This window comes from Octodon degus, unplaced genomic scaffold (assembly GCF_000260255.1).
Source record: "Octodon degus isolate 3935 unplaced genomic scaffold, OctDeg1.0 scaffold00067, whole genome shotgun sequence".
Lineage (NCBI taxonomy): Eukaryota > Metazoa > Chordata > Mammalia > Rodentia > Octodontidae > Octodon > Octodon degus.
Genome location: NW_004524643.1, coordinates 9,980,763 through 9,998,364, shown reverse-complemented (window position 1 = coordinate 9,998,364; position 17,602 = coordinate 9,980,763). Strand labels below are relative to the sequence as shown.

Genomic DNA, 17,602 nt, shown 5'->3' with positions numbered 1-17,602 from the left:
GCGACTACCCACTCTTGCCGCCAAGTTCCTGGGAGCTAGCAGTAGGTTCCCAGCCATCTCTCTATCTGATACTTCTACTTTCCCACTACCAGGTATCTTTTCATACTCAGGTTCTCTGCATCTACCCATGTATTCAAGCATGTTTGATTTGTATAATTGCCATGGTATATATATTTCATGAATTTATAGATTAATAGATCAACAGAGCTGGAGATGACCATATGGCCATCTTAGTAGCCAGGCCAAGGGTTTCCTTTCTTTCATTAGCAGTATGCTTTCCAGGTGGTTATTTTGGCCTGGACCTGAAAATTTTCACCAGTTAGAAGCATCCAGCGAGCATGATGGTCAGAGGCCACTCTGGCTTTATTGATGCTCAGTTCCTTAAAAAATACACTTTCCTGCGACTCCGCTGATCTGACTTCAGCCATCTTATACCTAGAGAACAAATTAAATACTTCCTGATAGTCCCTCAGAGATGGAGATGAAGCATCTATTAGCGTCTATTTGTTCTGAGTCTTCTCAGACCATAAAACTGCAATTCCTTCAGTCACTTGGCTGTGATCCAGTGGAGGCTTTTCTCCTCCAGCCTGCAGATGTGATTCCCAGACATAGACACAATGTTTGGGTTGGGTGTGATCAGTTCAAAATTTTAAAACTCTTTACTTGTTTTGGACTCTATAACTATTAAGTGAGTATTAAAGGAATAGTGGTCCTTGTGACAGCTTTTGTACATTGTAGACTAATTGAATTTGTGGTAAATTGGCCACTAAACTAACACAGAGTCTGTATTAGTTACCTAGGGCTGTCATATTAAATTACCTTAAAGGTAGTGGCTTAAAACAGTAGAAATTGGGGGGGGGTGCCCCTTAGCTCAGTTCTTTGGGGCCAGGGAGATGGCTCAGTGGAATAAGTGCTTCCCTGGCAAGCGCAAGGGCCTGAGTTCAATCCCCGGTTCAGCCAAACAAACAAACAAACAAACAAACAAACAAACAAACAAAAAAACCGATAGAAATTGGGGTAGATGGCTCAGTAGAATAAGCACTTCCCTGGCAAGCGCAAGGGCCTGAGTTCAATCCCCAGTTTTGCCAAAAAACAAAACAAAACAAAACAGAAATTGCCTGGGCATGGTGGCACATGCCTTGTAATCCCAGCACTCAGGAGGCTGAGTCAGGGGATCACTTCAAGTCTGGCTTATAAAGTGAGTTCAAGGACAGCCTGAACTACACAGAGAGACCCTGTCTCAGACAAAAAACAAAACAACAACAACAAAAAATGTATATTTTTTTTCTGGCAGGTCTGGAGACCAGAAGTTAAAAATCAATGTGTTGAGATGTTTGATATCATCCCAAGCCCCTCTCTGTACTTCTGGTAACCACCAACTTTTCTTAGCATACCGTGGGCGCCATTCTGGTCTCTGCTTCATCTTGATTGGGTGTCTCTCCTTGGGCTGATGAATCCAAAGTTTGTATGCTGGGGATCTCCAGCTGTAGAAAGTATTTTTTTGTTTGCCAGTGGAAGTTAGTCACTGGAAGATGGATTTTGTTTTAAGGCAGGAAATTAATTCTAAAACAATGTTCAATGTGTTTTTTTTTTTTTTTTTTTCTTAATCTTTGTTTATAGGAACCTAGTGTTAATTTATGGTTCAGTAATAACGGTGACCTTAATTCTTTTAACCTTCCCAGGCCCCATTTTCCTCATCTACAAAACAAAGAGATTGGATAAAGCCAGGTTTGAGTCATTTTCAGCTCTAACATTCTTACTATTGTGATTTCTGGAAAGCAAGGGAAACCCTCTGAGCAAATAGGTCTCAAGTTGGCTTGATAAACTGACTGAGGATTTACAGCTTTTGACTAACTTGACAGATTATCATTCATAAATTTGGAATCTGAATAATGTTGTGTTCTTGTCCACCTTTGGCAGGTTATAATGACTTGGCTGCTACACCCCTCCTTCTCCATTACTCATCTTTCAGGTATAAGACACTGAGGGAATCTGGTCAGTTCTGAAATAGTTATTAAATAGATGAATCTTACACTGATGTACATGCTGATATCACGTGTCATACTTGGGGACAAATAACCCAGTATCCTTAAGGTATGATCATTTAATAATTATGAGCCTTTTATTCTTCTTGAACGCCAGCTGGAGCCACTATTTTTAAAACAGTGGCAACTTTTTGCAGCTGCTTTCTAGGGCAGTTTTCTTATCTGTGAACTGAGCAGCTTTTGAGGGCTGGGTTCCACAGCCTGTGATCTAAATGCCAGAGTAGGCCGCTCATGTTTTGGGGTTGGGGAGCTCTGTAGTTTTGTTGCAGGAAAGGCACATGGTCAGAGGCCCTTTAGGAGGTCTCTCAGAGTTGCATTCTACTGGTGCCTCTCTTCCTTGGGAATTTTTGTCCGCCTTGGGAATTTTTGAAAAATGGCACTTTTGGTGGTGCCTTTCAGGAGTTTTCACTGTGTGGAAGAAAGTCTGGTGTGGCTTTACCTCTTCAGAAGCTTGGACTCATAGTGATCCTCCTGTCTCAGCCTCCCCAGTGCTGGGATTACAGGCGTGCCCCACCACAGCTGATTTTGGTGGCTATGCTGGCGTGCTCAGAGTTCCAGGGCCAGCACAACGCGTGGTACCGGGAATTGAACCTGGGGCCTTACTCTTGCCAGGCAGGTACTTAGACATGGAGCTATCTCCCTAGCCAGCCCTAATCCTTTTAAGTTGTTTTGTTTTGTTAAAGGGAGAATTTTTGGCATCTTTCAAATTCGTTCTCTTATGTAAGAAACCTTTACTCTTTGAGACAAATCGTCTTAAAGAGAAGGCCTTCTCTGAACTCAGTGGTTTTGGTACAAGATAGGGCTTGCAAGTTCATGTCTGTAGAGATATAGCAGCCTGTGTTTATACACTTCAGAATTTTTTTTAATACTCAATCACTCTGTTTATCTTTGGTTTTCCCAACTCTGGCGGAGATATGAGTACAAAGAAAGCAGTGTAAGGAAACTAGAAATGTGGGTGTGATGATAAATGACACTGGGCATTCACTCCCAACATTGGAAACAGGAGAGGAGACAGTGGTGGGGACTGTCGTGAAGTAAAAGGGTGATTCTGCTGCTTATGGGCTGTTAGCATTGCCAGTTTTCATTTTTTGGGGTTTGATTTTTATACGAATTTTTTCTACTTCAAAAATTTTGGGGGGCCAGGAAGATGGCTCAGTAGAATAAGCACTTCCTTGGCAAGCACAAGGACCTGAGTTCAATCCCTGGTTCAAAAAAAAAATTGGCCAAACTTTTTACATCTGTAGAGCTAAAATAAAATTTATTTTTGACCAAAATTGGTTTGTAAGTTATCAGTGTAAACTCCCTGATACATGTTGGGGTGTGTTACATATGGGATAGGCTCTTCAGTCATCCTTCTTTGGGGACTGGCCTGGGGTGGTATGGGATCTTAAGGAAGCTGTGCATGGAAGGGGCTGCTTATGTACATCTTTGCATATGAGTGTGGAGAAGAAGTGTATGACATGTAAAGTAAAATGCAAGTTATAGGCATGTATTTTACTCTATATGTGTAACTCTTCAATTTGTGTATAGAATTTTTAATGCATATTAATTCCATAAATATAAAACCCAAAGAGGTAACACAAGGAATTGAAAAAGGTAGTTGCCTTTGAGACTAACTGTATTACAGGCAGGAAAAGGAATTGCTTTTTAGTCTATGCCCTTCTGTAACATGCAGTACTTGGAAGTTTTGGAGCAGGGAGTGTTTTGAGACTGGGTCTCACTATGAAGTTCAGGCTGTGTAGCCCAGCCTGGTTTCCAATTCATGGGGATCCTTCTGCCTCAGCCTCCTCAGTGCTGAGATTACAGGCATGTACTACCATGCCTGACTAAATAATTTTTGAAAAGTAAACTGAACAGAGTTGGGATTAATTATATGAGGAGCTGAAGCCGATAATGCTGAGAACTTTGACAAAGGAGGAAATTCAAGTGGGCAATGATCAAGAAGGGCTGTATGGAAGAAAAGAAGCCTTTAAGATTAGGCAGAATTTGTTAGGGAAGAGGACAGCAGGAGTCAAATCTCAGGAGTAGGAAAGACAGGGGGATAGTTAACTTTGGCAAGAGAGAAGGGGATAAGGAAATGGCAAGAGAAAAAGAGGCTTTAGTGGTAAGGAGCTGTGGCTGGGGTGTGGGCAGCAGGTAATGGAGCAGGGTGAGTTTCATCATGATTAATCTGGCAACAAGGACAACAGGATGAGAGTGGGACACAGAATCGCAGCTTTTCACATACCTGCTTTTGGCTTCCAAGGTAGCTGTCACTGATCCCTGCCAGGGTGTTGCCTTCAGGGGTTATCCCTAGGTGCTGATGAGTAAGCGTGTGGTACTTCCTGTTCCTCCACTCCTGGCAGTGTGAGCCTTGGAAGCTTGCTGGCCTCTGCTAGTGCCTGCTGTGGTTCCTCTACATCTGAACCAGCACAGTTCCCAGGCATTTTGGAGGTTTTGTGGCCATTAACTGAAGTGTAGACATTGAGAATAATTCCTACTCTGGAAACGGGCAGATCTGGATTTGAAGTTTGGAAATGTGGTCTCAGGTATAGTCTTGGATTTCCTCATTTGAAAAATGGAAATAATACAATTTACCTTCTAAGGTGGTTTGCACTTAGCAAGTTGATACCTAGGAAGTAGGCATACTTTATACTTCTGTATGTCTGTCCTCCAATCTGTATGATAAATGAGATAAATATCTATGATTAAATCAGTTTGTTTTATTGCATTAAAAACTTTTTTTTGGCTACAACTCTTGTTGCATAGGTTCTGCTTTACCTTGGTCTTAACCATCCAGTAGAAAGGATGAAGATGAAATATAGGAAGTAAAGCCATACTGTTATGTTGAGCTGTGGGGGACTCAGGTCAATAATTTCTGACATTGCCAGTTAAACAGAACACCCAATGCTATTATGGGCTACTGGACTCTTGTAGAATGCTTTGCTGAGTTTACACACCTATAATATTCAACAACGGAACTTAGAAAAAATGGGGTATACAGAGGAATGTCCATTTTGTATTTGTGTATTCCAAGTGGTTAGGATAGATATATAGTTGCATTCTCTTAATGAATAGAATGATTTGTTCTAATGGTGTCTGTAAATAGGATCTCAAGTCCGCATCTTGTGCAGCAATTAACCACTAAGAAGAATATATGCAGTGTGTTATTTGTTGAAACTGTACTTCCAATTTGATTTGAAACTGTCTCATTGCTATCTGTTTATTAATAAAATTTTGAAAAAAACCCCTTGTTTTTGAAGGAGGTGATTATATTCTAAACATAGTTTTTACCCAAAGAATTCAAAGCAGATAGTAGGATTAAGCAAATGTAATAGGAATGGGGTTTTTTGCTCTTAAACTTTACCCAGTCTTTGTACCAATTGATTTGTGACTGGTTACAGTGGTGGCAAAACTGTGGCACACATGCCACAGTGGGCATGTGGGCCAGGTTGTCCCAGTATTGCTCCAGCAGCCACGAGTCCACATAGGAGTAGCGTTAGGCCTTTGTGATAAATGAGTGGGTTTGGGGTTGCAGTTTGTATACATTTTCTTTGAAAGGCTCACCATCAGTTGATTAGGATGTATCTGTAAGATGGGATTTATCTGCTTGTACTTAAAACAAGTTTCATCAAAGCAGTCCCCTTTAGGGTAACATTACGGTGGTGCACAAGTCATTCATTCTTTCTGTCTGCTGTGGCAGATCAATATTTTATTTGACTTGATGCTTATACAAGTTCAGACACCTTCTTAAAAATATATAAAATTGCAGAAAGCATGTGAACGCATTGATGGAGCCTTTCCTAGATTGAGCTTCCTTGTTTCCAAGCCTGTTTGGGAAGTGAAAATCAGATGGTTAAATTGGTGCTGAGAGAGCCTCAGCTACCCTAAGCAGTAGTGAAAACATCCTAGGTTGTTTCCTGATGGCTTGTAACTGTTCAGTCCTTTTCCTGTCCTCACTGGTATGAAATGTGGATGAAAGAGTCATAATTTTCCAACACAGGCACTGCTTTGGGGCTAACTTCAGGCTAGACCGGCAGGGCCAAATTGAGTGAGCAAGTAATGTGGATACCAGAGGTAGAAGTTGGGCTCATTCTAGAGGGACAGCTGACTCCACAGTCTCAAGGAAGAAAGAAGCATTGGGTGAGGTACCTGCCTTGCTGTTTCCTGCCAGTCAGCGCTCCCTTCCCATAGGGGGGCGGTGACTCAGAGCTGGAACTGTGTTCCTGCTTGGTTGCCAGATTTTGCGTAGGGGGTGGAGAGGAAGAAGAATGAATGAGGAGAAGCTGTTTGATTTGTAACACCTTGGGAGGCAGCTGCTCCAGAACTGAAATAGAGAGAGCAGGCAGATGGGGCCTTTCTCCATGTCTGACCCGAACCTGGATTTCGTAAGATTGCAGCTGGGGAAGACATAATCCCAAACATGGAGCTCCAGGAGAGAGTGAGGCAGTCAGCCGTCTTTCCCAGCAAGAATGAGTGAGCAGGTTAGTCCGTACTGGTTTCTATTTGGTTTGCTGTGACATAGTTTGATTCATGAAAGCCAAGTAATGACTCTGAGAAAGGGAGTTGTTACGAGAGCCTGGAGTTGAATAAAAAACAAAGCAGTTTATATGGGGATAGACAAAAGTATCACTGACCAAACCTCCCTGATATTATTACAAAGACTTTTCTGTCTGCAGTAAGATCAGGAGGAAGACTTTTCTCCCTCTGTTCTTCATGTTTTCAGTTACAGCTCTGCTGTGGTCGTAGGAGCTGTGCTCTGTAGATGGCAGTCTGAGATTTCATCCCCACTGTCTTAAAATGCACAACACCTGGTTTGGTCTTCTCATTTTGCAGTTGAGGGGCCTGATTTATTTAAGAGTGAAACAAGCATAAAACTGGGTTTTTTGAGCCTGAAAATGTTTCCTCTGAAGTTTTAAAAGGTGTGTAGAGTGTGTGTCCCTCCCTGGCTCAGCACAGCCTGCCAGGGAGGCAGCTTTGCTTGGGCTTTACTTTCTGAATCATGGGGCTTGACCCTATGTGGGACAGAAATGTGGTTGAAGGAAGATGTCTGTTGTTCTTAAACCACTTTGCCTAGCAGGTAAGTTCTTTAAATAGAAATTTGAGAGGAGGCAGTGTGTTATGCCTTACTTAATTCAAAGGGAAGAAAATGTGTTCTTGAGTCCTGTTGCAGGCTAGTATTGCTGGAGTTTGCAGCATGGAAGAAGGCAGAACAACTGTTAGAGTTAGCAGAAATGAAATAGGCTAGGCATTGGTAGTTGAAGTGGGTCAGGCACATTTTCAGTACTCTTAATAACAACCTTAGTGGCTTGGAATTGTCTGCCTTTTCACAGATAAGCTCAGTAAGATCACAGACTCATTGAAGGTCATATACTGCAAGATCATGGTGGTGCTGGGACTTGAACTCTAGTCTGCAATTTTGACTAGGGTTCTTGCAGGCTTTATGAGGTCTTTCAAATGGGTAGTCAGACTTCCTTAATTTCAAATGAGTCTGGAACCAGAGAGGCTGAGTCTCTGGCCATGGAGCTGGTTGTTTGTAACAAATGTGATACTAAGCTCCTATTACTTTGCTTCTCTGACAACTTCCTTAAAAGAAAAGTTAGGGGAAGGGCTCTGAGTTTGATTTCCTCATTCAGCCAGGAGTTCAGGTTTAACCCTTTCATGGGAATTGAGATCTTGTGAAGCCAAAATGAAAATTCCCTATTACCAGGTAGTGGTCACAGGTAGAAGGACTCTATGTGAGTCTTCAGGAAGCAGGCAGTGTGCAGGGGGAGTTAACCGGATCAGAGCAGGTACTTTACAAAATAAATTGGCCAGTGAGCAGCCGTATGCCTCTGGAGGACCTGTGAAACACAAAGCTTTCTTAGAGTTGAGGACTTCAGGCTGTTAAATCCAGGGTTTGGAAATAACAGTCTTTCTCTTTACAAGGACTCCATTAGTTTTGTAACTACTCTGTCTGTGCCCTACTTTGTCTATGCCAGGCCCTCCCCCTTAGAACAGGAGGGCAGTTACTGACCATCTCTCAGGTGGTGGGCCTAAACTTTTACTAGATTTGCATGTCACTGCCTAGTTGGTGTAAGCCAGATTGAATAGGGTGGTTTTGAGTAAGTTCTGTGGTGATTTGCTCTTTGTTCTCTAGGGTGGTAAGGCTCCCCAGCCTCAGTGTAGAACACTTCATTGAAGATCCTATGGGCACCTGCCACCCCGACTCCCTATGATTTCATGATGAGTCAAATGGCTAACGTTCCTAAACCAGATTACTTCTGTACAGCCTCCCCCTGAAGTGGCCAATTCTGCAGGAGCTCAGTGTCTTCTGTACGGGTTCTCCTGTTGCTGTGCTGTAGGAGACACCCAGGAAGATGTGTTTGGCTTATCCTGGTCCTACAGGAACCCGGGATTGGAAGTAAAGATAATGGGAGAATAAACAGTAAAGTAAGCACAGAGCAACACAAGAGTATATAAAATCAGTTAACAAATTGTAGGGCTCACATTGAGGATTCTTCTGGTCACAAAGAGGAGATAGAAATGATATTTGTATTCTCTTCCTGTGTGTTTTTAATCAGTCAGTAATTTCCTTTCAGATGTTTGCATTCTATTCTTTGATTCTCACTCTTGAATATATTAACATTGTGTGTGTGTGTGTGTGTGTGTGTGTGTGTTACCAGGGATTGAACTCATGACCTTGTGCTTGCCAAACATGTGTGCTGCTGAGCTATCTACCTGGCCCTAACTTTCATTTGTGTGTGTGTGTGGGGGGTTGTTACAGAGGAGGGCAAATTCCTCCAAATTATGTCACAACACTGCTTAAGAGTGCCAAGGATAAATCATTGGTGGAGTGGGCTCTCCGTTTTTCTGTCAGTAAGACCCAAAGCCGGGGGCATTTTGATGGTTGATGGCCATTAGGTTCTTATCTTTCTGTTACTTGGTTTCAGATTCTGTAGGGTTAGTTAGCTCACTTGAATACATAGCCTTGATTTAAGGTAGAAGTCTTAGTCTTATTCATTTATTCAGCGAATATCTCTGAGTACCTCCTGTATATCAGATACTGCTGCAGGCTTTATCGGTAATGAAAAGACAGCAAGGTCCTTGGTCTTGTGGAATTCACATGCTAGTCAGGGAGAGCAACAGTAATCACACACCTACACAAATGAGGAAACAGTTGCTTGCTGGTAACTAAAGTAGGGTGATATGCTATGAAGTGACTTCTGGGAAGAGTTTTGATATAGTGATGATTCTGCTGAATCTGAATGACAGGAGATTGGGAGGAAGAGCACCCAGGCTGAGAGGACAGCTGTACAGAGGATGTCAAGTAAGAAACCACTTGATGTCAAGGAACAAGATGAGATTTGGGGCTGAGACCCAGTGGGCAAGGGGAAGATGGTACACAATGAGGCTAGAGCTAGTCAAAGGTCTTAGGGTTTTTTAAGCCAAGGTTAGGAGTTTTTGTTTTGTTTGTTTTGAGATGGGGTCTTGCTATGTAGTTTAGACTGGCCATGAACTCACTATGGAGCCCAGGCTGGCCTTGAACTCATAGTAGTCCTTTCTCAGCTCCCAAGTACTAGAATTATAGACTTGTGTCACCTAGCCTGTACTTAGAGCTTAATTTTACTCAGTTTGGATGCGCTGCTTTTGCAGGGTTAATGGAGGAGAATGAGATCATTCAGTTTATATTTTTAAAGCTCCGTCAAGTTTCCAATAGACCCAGAACCCATATTGGAAGCAGAGGGAGCAGGCAGAGTCCATCACTATGTCCAGAGCAGGTGCCAACTCGCAGATGGAGGTAAGTGAATAACACAGAGCATGTTCTGTCAGTAGAAGTAATAGGCTCTGCATGGATGTTTTATGTGGAAGTTAAGGTAAAGAAACAGGATAATGCCAAGGTTGGGGATAGTGGTGGTGTTACCAAAAACAGGGAAGCATGTAGAAGTATCACTTTGTGGGAAAGAAGGATGATTTTTCCTCTTAAAATTTAGAAACCTTTTCATCACTGCCATAGCCAGTGCACAGTTGGGTTCAACAAATACTGACTTTCTATATGCTAAATGCTGTACAAGACTTTTCTTTTTCTTTCTTTTTTTTTTTAAATCTATTTATTTATTTATGTGTGTGTGTGTGTGTATGTGTGTGTGTGTGTGTGTGTGTGTGTGGCCAGCTCAGCCCACCAAGGGGCAGGGCTGGCTGGCATGTGGTGCTGGGGGATCGAACCACGGTCCCTGTGCTTTGCTAAGCTTGTTCTAAGTAGGTGCTCTAGACCACTGAGCCATCCCACCAGCCCATGTACAAGACTTTTCATGTGTCTCTTATTTTAATATCATAGCAACCATTTTCAGGAACATTTTGATTTCCTATTTTCAAGTAGAAAAACAGGTTCTGAGAGGCAAAGAGACTTAACTTGCTTTGTGCCACCATCTTCTGGCCCCAAAGTTGTGAACTGACTTGTTGCTCAGGACAGATGCTGAAGGAGACTGATTAAGCTGAGCTGGTATTTTCCCCTGGGAGAGAGGCTGAGGACTGCTCCTTGTCTCATTAGGGCCTGATTCCATGTTTCTGGAAGAAAGGCCTGTCAGCATTGCCTGTGTGCAGTGAACTGTTATAAATCTTGACATTTTCAATATTGTGCAAACTTGAAAACATTTTAGTAAGATTCTCAGCCTCCTTAGAAACGCCACATTAACAGTGGCCACGCTTTCCACTAACTGAGCAATTTTGTAAAATAAACCAAAAGAAAAAAAAAATAAACCAAAAGAAAACTTAAGTATTGACGAAATGCGAAGGTACTGTTTTGACTCTTGATTGCTACCTTTTTGAGGGGACCAAATGGGAGCTGAAGAAAAGAAAGAGGTAGTTGCTTGTGTTCTTGGAATTTCTTTTTCTCAGTAACCTTTATTAGATTACCAAGAATGCTCAGTTTTCTTGAGATCCTAGGATTTAGGGCCAAGATGCTAAGTACCTTAATAAGCCTAGGGCAGTACTGACTCTGTCTTCAGCCTCTAGGGCAACTCTTTCTCAGTGTCCTAGGAGCTGCTTTGAGTAGCCAGAAGGTTTGGGAAAGGACAAGTATTGCCAAGCATACCAGTGAGATCTTTGCTAGAACTCCTCTTCTGACTTTTAGGCCAGATATGTTTCTTACATTTTAAAGCCTAGGCCAGATGAAAGCTGGTGCTTACAGAGCTGGTGCTGGTGCTTTCATACTTGTGATCTGCCAATACCCCCACTGTCAGAAATCCAGGCTTATCAACATACTCAGACCTCCATTGTTGATCATCTTTCATATAATTCCATAACTTCTTGCCACCCCCCCCTTATACTACTAATTAGAACTTTTATGTTTAATTAGCCAGAGTCATGACTCATATTAGAGTCAGAATCTATATAAGTAGAAAATTAATCTTTCAAAAACATCCTAAGGTACTGGAGGGCCCACTTACATCTACACTAGCCCTGTCCATGGCTGTAGGTGAGCTCTCCTGTTGGGTTCAGATGGTCTCTAGTTCAGCCTTTATTCTCAGTGGATTCACTTCCAGCTTTCTGCGGAGCCTGGCCCACTTCTCCCTAGCCCTTGGCTTGTGAAGGCGTGCTTACTTACTTGGATGTTTACCCAGACTCCCCTGCCACCTTCCCACCATGCTCCCTGCTATTTCTGCACATGTGAGACTGGCTGCCTTATCTCTTTGAAGGGGTGTTGCTGGGAGGAGGCCTGGGGTTTGAAAAATAAGGCTATACCGCATTTTAGTTAATTTGCCAAGCTGCTTTGTCAGTATGAGGAGAAACAGAAGCTCTTCTGTGAAGGAGGAAGAGTTTTCTGTGCTCTCTTGAAGCTAGCCACCTGACTCCTGGTGGGCCCATCTCTACTAGGGAGCAAGGTAGCAAGTCAGGTTCAAGAACAGGTATTTCAGGGAATGTGCCTGTGCCTGTTAAATGTTTCTTCTTCTTCTTCTTGTTTTTTTTTTTTTTTTTGGTGGAACCAGGGATTGAACTCAGGCCCTTATGCTTGCCAGGGAAGTGCTTATTCCACTGAGCCATCTCCCCGGCCCCCTTCTTCTTGTTTTTTTTGCGGAACCGGGGATTGAACTCAGGCCCTTGCACTTGCCAGGGAAGGGCTTATTCCACTGAACCCTCTCCCCAGCCCCAGTGTTTCTTGACAGGGTGAAAGGACCTGATACACTTCATGGATTGTAGAATCGGGAAATACAAAAGACTTGGGGCTTGGGGGTTAAAGAGACAAGGATAGCAAGTAAAGACAAAAGCCTTGCAGGCTCTCACAATCAGTCTTTGTTTGGTAAGGATGCTCCTGGGGAAATGGAAGGAAGTCTGAGGGGGCAGTATATAGGGGCTCAAACCTACGTGATCGCTCTGTAGAGCCTGTTGCGCAAACCTCTACGCTAGCTCTCCAGCTGGGAGCAGGATATAGGGATCACAGGAGTTGACTGTGACTGGGAAAATTATCTACCCTTGTGGGTTCTACTTTTCTCATTCATGGCCTGTGATCCTACATAAACTGCCTTACTGGCTATTGGGGAGGTTGCATGGAATAACTCAGGGACCTAATTCATGTCCTTTTGTTTAGAGAACACTGAACTAGAAGCTCTGTCATTAGCAAGCTGGGTACATTTGATTAAAAAAAAAAATGATCATAAGATCTTAGGAGTCAGGAAGCATTACTCTGTTGTTTTTTGTATTTTTTTATGTATGAATCTTTTCTAAAACTATCTTTTCTAAATTCTGTGCTCCAGTAATATCAAATATATTATCTAGAGCCTTGTTTTCCTTATCATGAGAATGGAAATACTTGTGCTGCCTACCATGTTGGATAGTCGGAAAGGTTCAGTAAGATGATGAGTGTGAGTGTGGTGAAAGCCTTGTGTGGATGTGGCAGACGGTGGTGATGGTGCTGTGGGCAGAAACGATTGCTGCAGAGGCAGCGTCTATATTAGGGCCTGACGGCAGCTATTTTTTTATCTTTTAAAAATTAATAGCTGGGCATGATGGTATACAACTATAATCCCAGCATTTGGGGGTCTGAGGCAGGCTGATTGTCATGACTTTGAGGCCAGCTTGAGCTACATAGTGAGCTGAAGGGTATCCTAAATTATATAGCAAGACCTTATCTCAAAAAAAATCCAAAAAAGAAAATAAGGAAACAGTCAAACAGTTTTATTTCTAATATTAGAATGCAGTTTTGTTTATGCTTAGAGTTTTCCATTTGCAGCTCAGGATTCTCTTATCCAAGACTTTTGTTTTATTTAAGCCAGTACATCCTTTGGATGGGTAGCCTAAGAGCTGTTGTGTGGCAGCTGGCTGCAGTTTCTGCTTCAGTGACATAAGAAAAATGTCTTACGCTCCCACTTTGTAGAGATCCACCAGCTAATCTTGTGGTAGGATCAAAAGCTACATGGGGCTATTGAGTGTCACATAAATACTGTTACTGAGATCTTTGGCCCTGGACACAGGGGATAGAGGGAGTTAACTAGAGAGCTAGTATAGGGTAGTGCTGTTTTTCTGATTCTTTTTCTTCACTGCTTTCTGGTGATGGCCAGGAACTTGACAGCCTCAGATTCCTAAGGGAAGGGCAGAGCCGGTTATCTTGCAAAAGCATGAAATTTAGAAATAGAGGACCTGGATTCATGTGCCTAACTGACTGACAAAGTTATCTTGTATAGGTCACTTCCCTGAACCCAGTTTCTTTTACATAAAATAGGGTTAATGTGTAAGAAAATCCTGTGTAACTACAAAACCCTTCAGTGGTAGTAGTGGACATTGTAGTTGATATTATGAGCAAGCTTTTTTCCCCACATCATGTGGAAATGAGGCTGGCATAGATTAGAATTTACATCTTCAAATTCCCTGGTGAGTAAAGAGGACTCTTTAGAAGAAGCTGGGTGCAATTAAAGTCTAATGAATGAATACAACACAAGGGTTTCTGAAACAGGTGTTTAAGCATACTTATTTCTCATCCTTATCACAGTTAAATGTGTGATAAACCCCAACTCACACCTAAACTGCCTTTTTTGGGGTGGAAGATCAAGCTGCTGCCTGCCAGATGAAATCTTAGGATTGTACAGGCTTGCCAGAATCAGGAACCAGGAATTGAGAACTGGTTGTGATTGGGAAGAGTAAAGATCTATTTATTAGGTGTGGCACGCAGTGGCAGGCCAGGGAGCATCTTGGCCTGATGGTGCTAATATTTGTTTAAGATCTGGGCCACTGTAACCCTCAGTGGCCAGCTTGCTCCTAGGCACTAAGGCAGAGTCAGGTAAACTATGTAGGCCTTGAGTTTTTCTGCTTCATTCTTTGGTGTTGGACTGTTTTGTACATAATCTTCAGGGAGACTTGGTAGTCAATTTTAACATCACCAATCTGAGATGATCTATTGACTGACAGTGAAAGTATTTTAACAGTCTGTATTGAGGTTTTCAAAAATGACCATGCCCTTTGATTCAGTAATTTTTTTTTTTTTTTTCCCCCAGAACCAGGGATTGAACTCAGGCCCTTGCGCTTGCCAGGGAAGTGCTTATTCCACTGAGCCATCTCCCTGGCAGGATTCAGTAATTTTATCTCTGGGACTTTAAGGCAGTAATTTGAATTGTAGAAAAAGCCTATACTCAAAGGGGTGTTGGTTATGACAGTGATGATAGGGAACACCTAAAGCACCCAGCATTAAGAAGAATGTACATATAAAATGTCAGCAGCACAGGGTAAAGATTTTTGTTTGTTTCCAGCACCTCTAGTAGTGACTGAGCAATAGGTGCCCTGTGACATCTTTTAAAGTTACATGAATGAAAGGTTTACAACTGTATGATGGGATTATTATTTAGTCATTTCAACTAAAGAAAACATTAATTATATAGGATATTTTCTGCATGAATAAGATGGGGGAAGCAAGGTATTTTTATATGCGGTATAAAAATTGCTTTTGTTTTTCTTTTCTTTTAGTGATACTAGGATCAAACCAAGGGGTGCTTCTCCACTAAGTTACATCCTAAACTCTTTCATAGTTTTTTGAGACAAGGTGTCACTAAATTGCCCAGGATGACTCCAGTGCAGTCCTTTTGTTTCAGGTTTCTAAGCAGCTAGAATTAGATAGGAGGGGACAGGCCCTGGAACAATACTAAGGTAAATCTCCGTATAGTAACTTTATAGGTAACTTTTTCTTTCCAGATTTTATAAAATTTTTAAAGCAACTGTGATTTTCTTTTTGGATTGGTAAAGTTTTTTTTTTTTCCAGTAAATCAAACTCTTATTTATAAAAATTATGTTAGTGAAGGTTTATTTGTAGAATAATCCAGATAGATCCAACTCTTCTAAAAACCAGGCAGCCTTTGTAGGCATACAGAACACCTGTACACTTTGGTTATTCCTGTCAGCTTGGGGTGGAAGGTGATTTCTTCTAACTTTAAAAGGGTGATAGAAACCCCATGATGTTAAATTGTGTGGCTCACATTGCAGAGACATGCCCATGTTTATGATCTCGTCAATGAACTGAAGACATTTTGTAGTAGGGGGAAGAGTTTTAAGCAGATAGAATTTGCTGGCTGGGTGGTTAAGTTTTAGAATTTCTTCCCTAGTTTATAGGTTTTGGAAGCTTTTGAAAATGTCCTCTGGGGGCTGGGGAGATAGCTCAGTTGAATAAGTGCTTGCCTGGCAAGTGCAAGGGCCTGATTTCAATCCCAAGTTCCACCAAAAAAAAAAAAAGAAAAGAAAATGTCCTCTGTTTCCCTTTGTTCCTGTTTTAGCTTCTAGTAAAGTAATTTTTAAATAGCACCTCAGTGTACTGGAATAAATATAGTACTTCATGAAATGTTGTATAAGATACTGTGTTCTCTTGAGACCAAGAGTTCCTCAGAATTAAAGCATCTACATTTGATACCTAAACTAGAGATCCTTAGTTTTCCAATTTAAATTACTTGTAATAGATCAAAGACAACCCATAAGAAAAAGGCCCACTTTTCTCACTCTGAGGAACCTGTGTTGACCAAGGGATCCCCAGACATTGCTGATCCATTGTTGTGATTGTAATCCTTTCCGTTCAAGTGACTTCTCATTTATCTTCTTTCTGTCTTTCTAGCCATAACCAGCAGACCACAGCGTTTAGGCATCCTGTGACTGGGCAGTTTTCTCCAGAAAATAGTGAATTCATTCTTCAAGAAGAGTAAGTACTTTTGTTTATTCTCCTTGTTTCAGGCAGGTTTTGGGACCATGATTAAAACAAAGCTTATTGGATAGAGGAGCTTGGAGTGGTTAGTTGATTCAAAGTAAAATATGAGAATTCTGTTATTGAGTGTCTAGCCTTTTCTAAGTAGTAAAATGTAGAAGAGAAATGATACAGGGATGTGCTGTGGTTGGTATGATCAGAGCCTCTTACAAGTTCCCTTTCTCCAGAAGCATCATCTAACACATTAGTGATGCTTTGACGAGACCCTGTCATCTGCTATGAAAATAGTTTATATAGACTCAGAGAGAGAGAGAGAGAGAGAGAGAGAGAGAGAGAGAGAGAGAGAGAGAGCGCAGAGCTGCTTCCTGAGGAGACCTTAAGTGAGAGGCTAAAACAGGGTTCTAGAAGAGAGGACTCTGGTGGTAGCCACTGTCCGTGAGCATTTTGAGTCAGTTCTGCTATTTTCCTAGCCTGGGAACTTTGCTGCTCCATGGCAGTTTCAGCCAGGCCTCTGGAGTGCCGAGAGCCAGGTTTTCCACCAGGGGTTCTCTACTTAAAAGGCATGTACAGCCTAAGCCAGACATGTTCTTTTTTTCAAAAAATGAAGGGAGGAAATGTGTACAGGTGGTTCATCTGAGACAGTTTTATCTGAAGAAAGTGCTTTCTGTTTGAGAAGATATACTTTTTTTTTTAAAAGCATTTTTCCTCTGCTCAATACTTAGATGAGATATAATCTTAAAATAAATGATCACTATTTGTATTTTTATAACATTTCTGCCCCCTCAGTACTTACCCTTTTGAACTTTTCATTAGGGAAGTTTAAACATTCAAAAGTATAAAAGTATAGTAACAAATCCAGTTATTCATGTTTATTTCATTTCTACTCTTTTCCTCATCACCTGGATCATTTTGAAGCCAATTTAAAACATCACTTCATCTTTGTAGTATTTCCACCTTAGAATCATTATCCTAATAGGAATCTGTGATTGTGTTAGCATGGACAGTCCTCGGATGTTTACCCTGTTCTGGAAGCGTTACAGTATATCTCTCTCACTAATTCTAAGGGGTAGACCATCATTACCATTTTAGAGGAGACTGAGACTTGAAGTAAAATCATTGCCCAAAGTCACATGGCTAGGAGTAGAGAGCCAGAATGTTACCCTAGGGTAGCCAGGCTATAAAATCTGTACTGTCTTTTTTTTTTTTTTTCAGAACCGGGCATTGAACTTAGGCCCTTGCGCTTGCCAGAGAAGCGCTATATTCCACTGAGCCATCTCCCTGGCCCCATCTGTACTATCTTTGTGTAGTTCTGTTTAGTCAAGTTGAACCTCTGCCCTTGTCAGAGGTACTTGCTAAGTTTTTTTGGTCCTGATTGTCCATGGGGCATGATGGTCAAACTCTGGAATTAAAACGCTATCTTGGGGCC

The 17,602-nt window shown here is 41.8% G+C and overlaps 1 protein-coding gene across 8 annotated transcripts in view; it reads left to right on the top strand.

Annotated features, from left to right (window-relative positions):
• Plekha7 (pleckstrin homology domain containing A7) overlaps nt 1-17,602 on the top strand; it is a 230,731-nt gene that overhangs the window by 126,469 nt on the left and 86,660 nt on the right. For all 8 annotated transcript variants that reach the window (XM_004634911.3, XM_023719439.1, XM_023719437.1 and 5 more), the window contains one exon: nt 16,090-16,173. In XM_004634911.3, the coding sequence (XP_004634968.3) occupies nt 16,090-16,173 (84 nt within the window). The remainder of the gene's footprint in view (nt 1-16,089; nt 16,174-17,602) is intronic.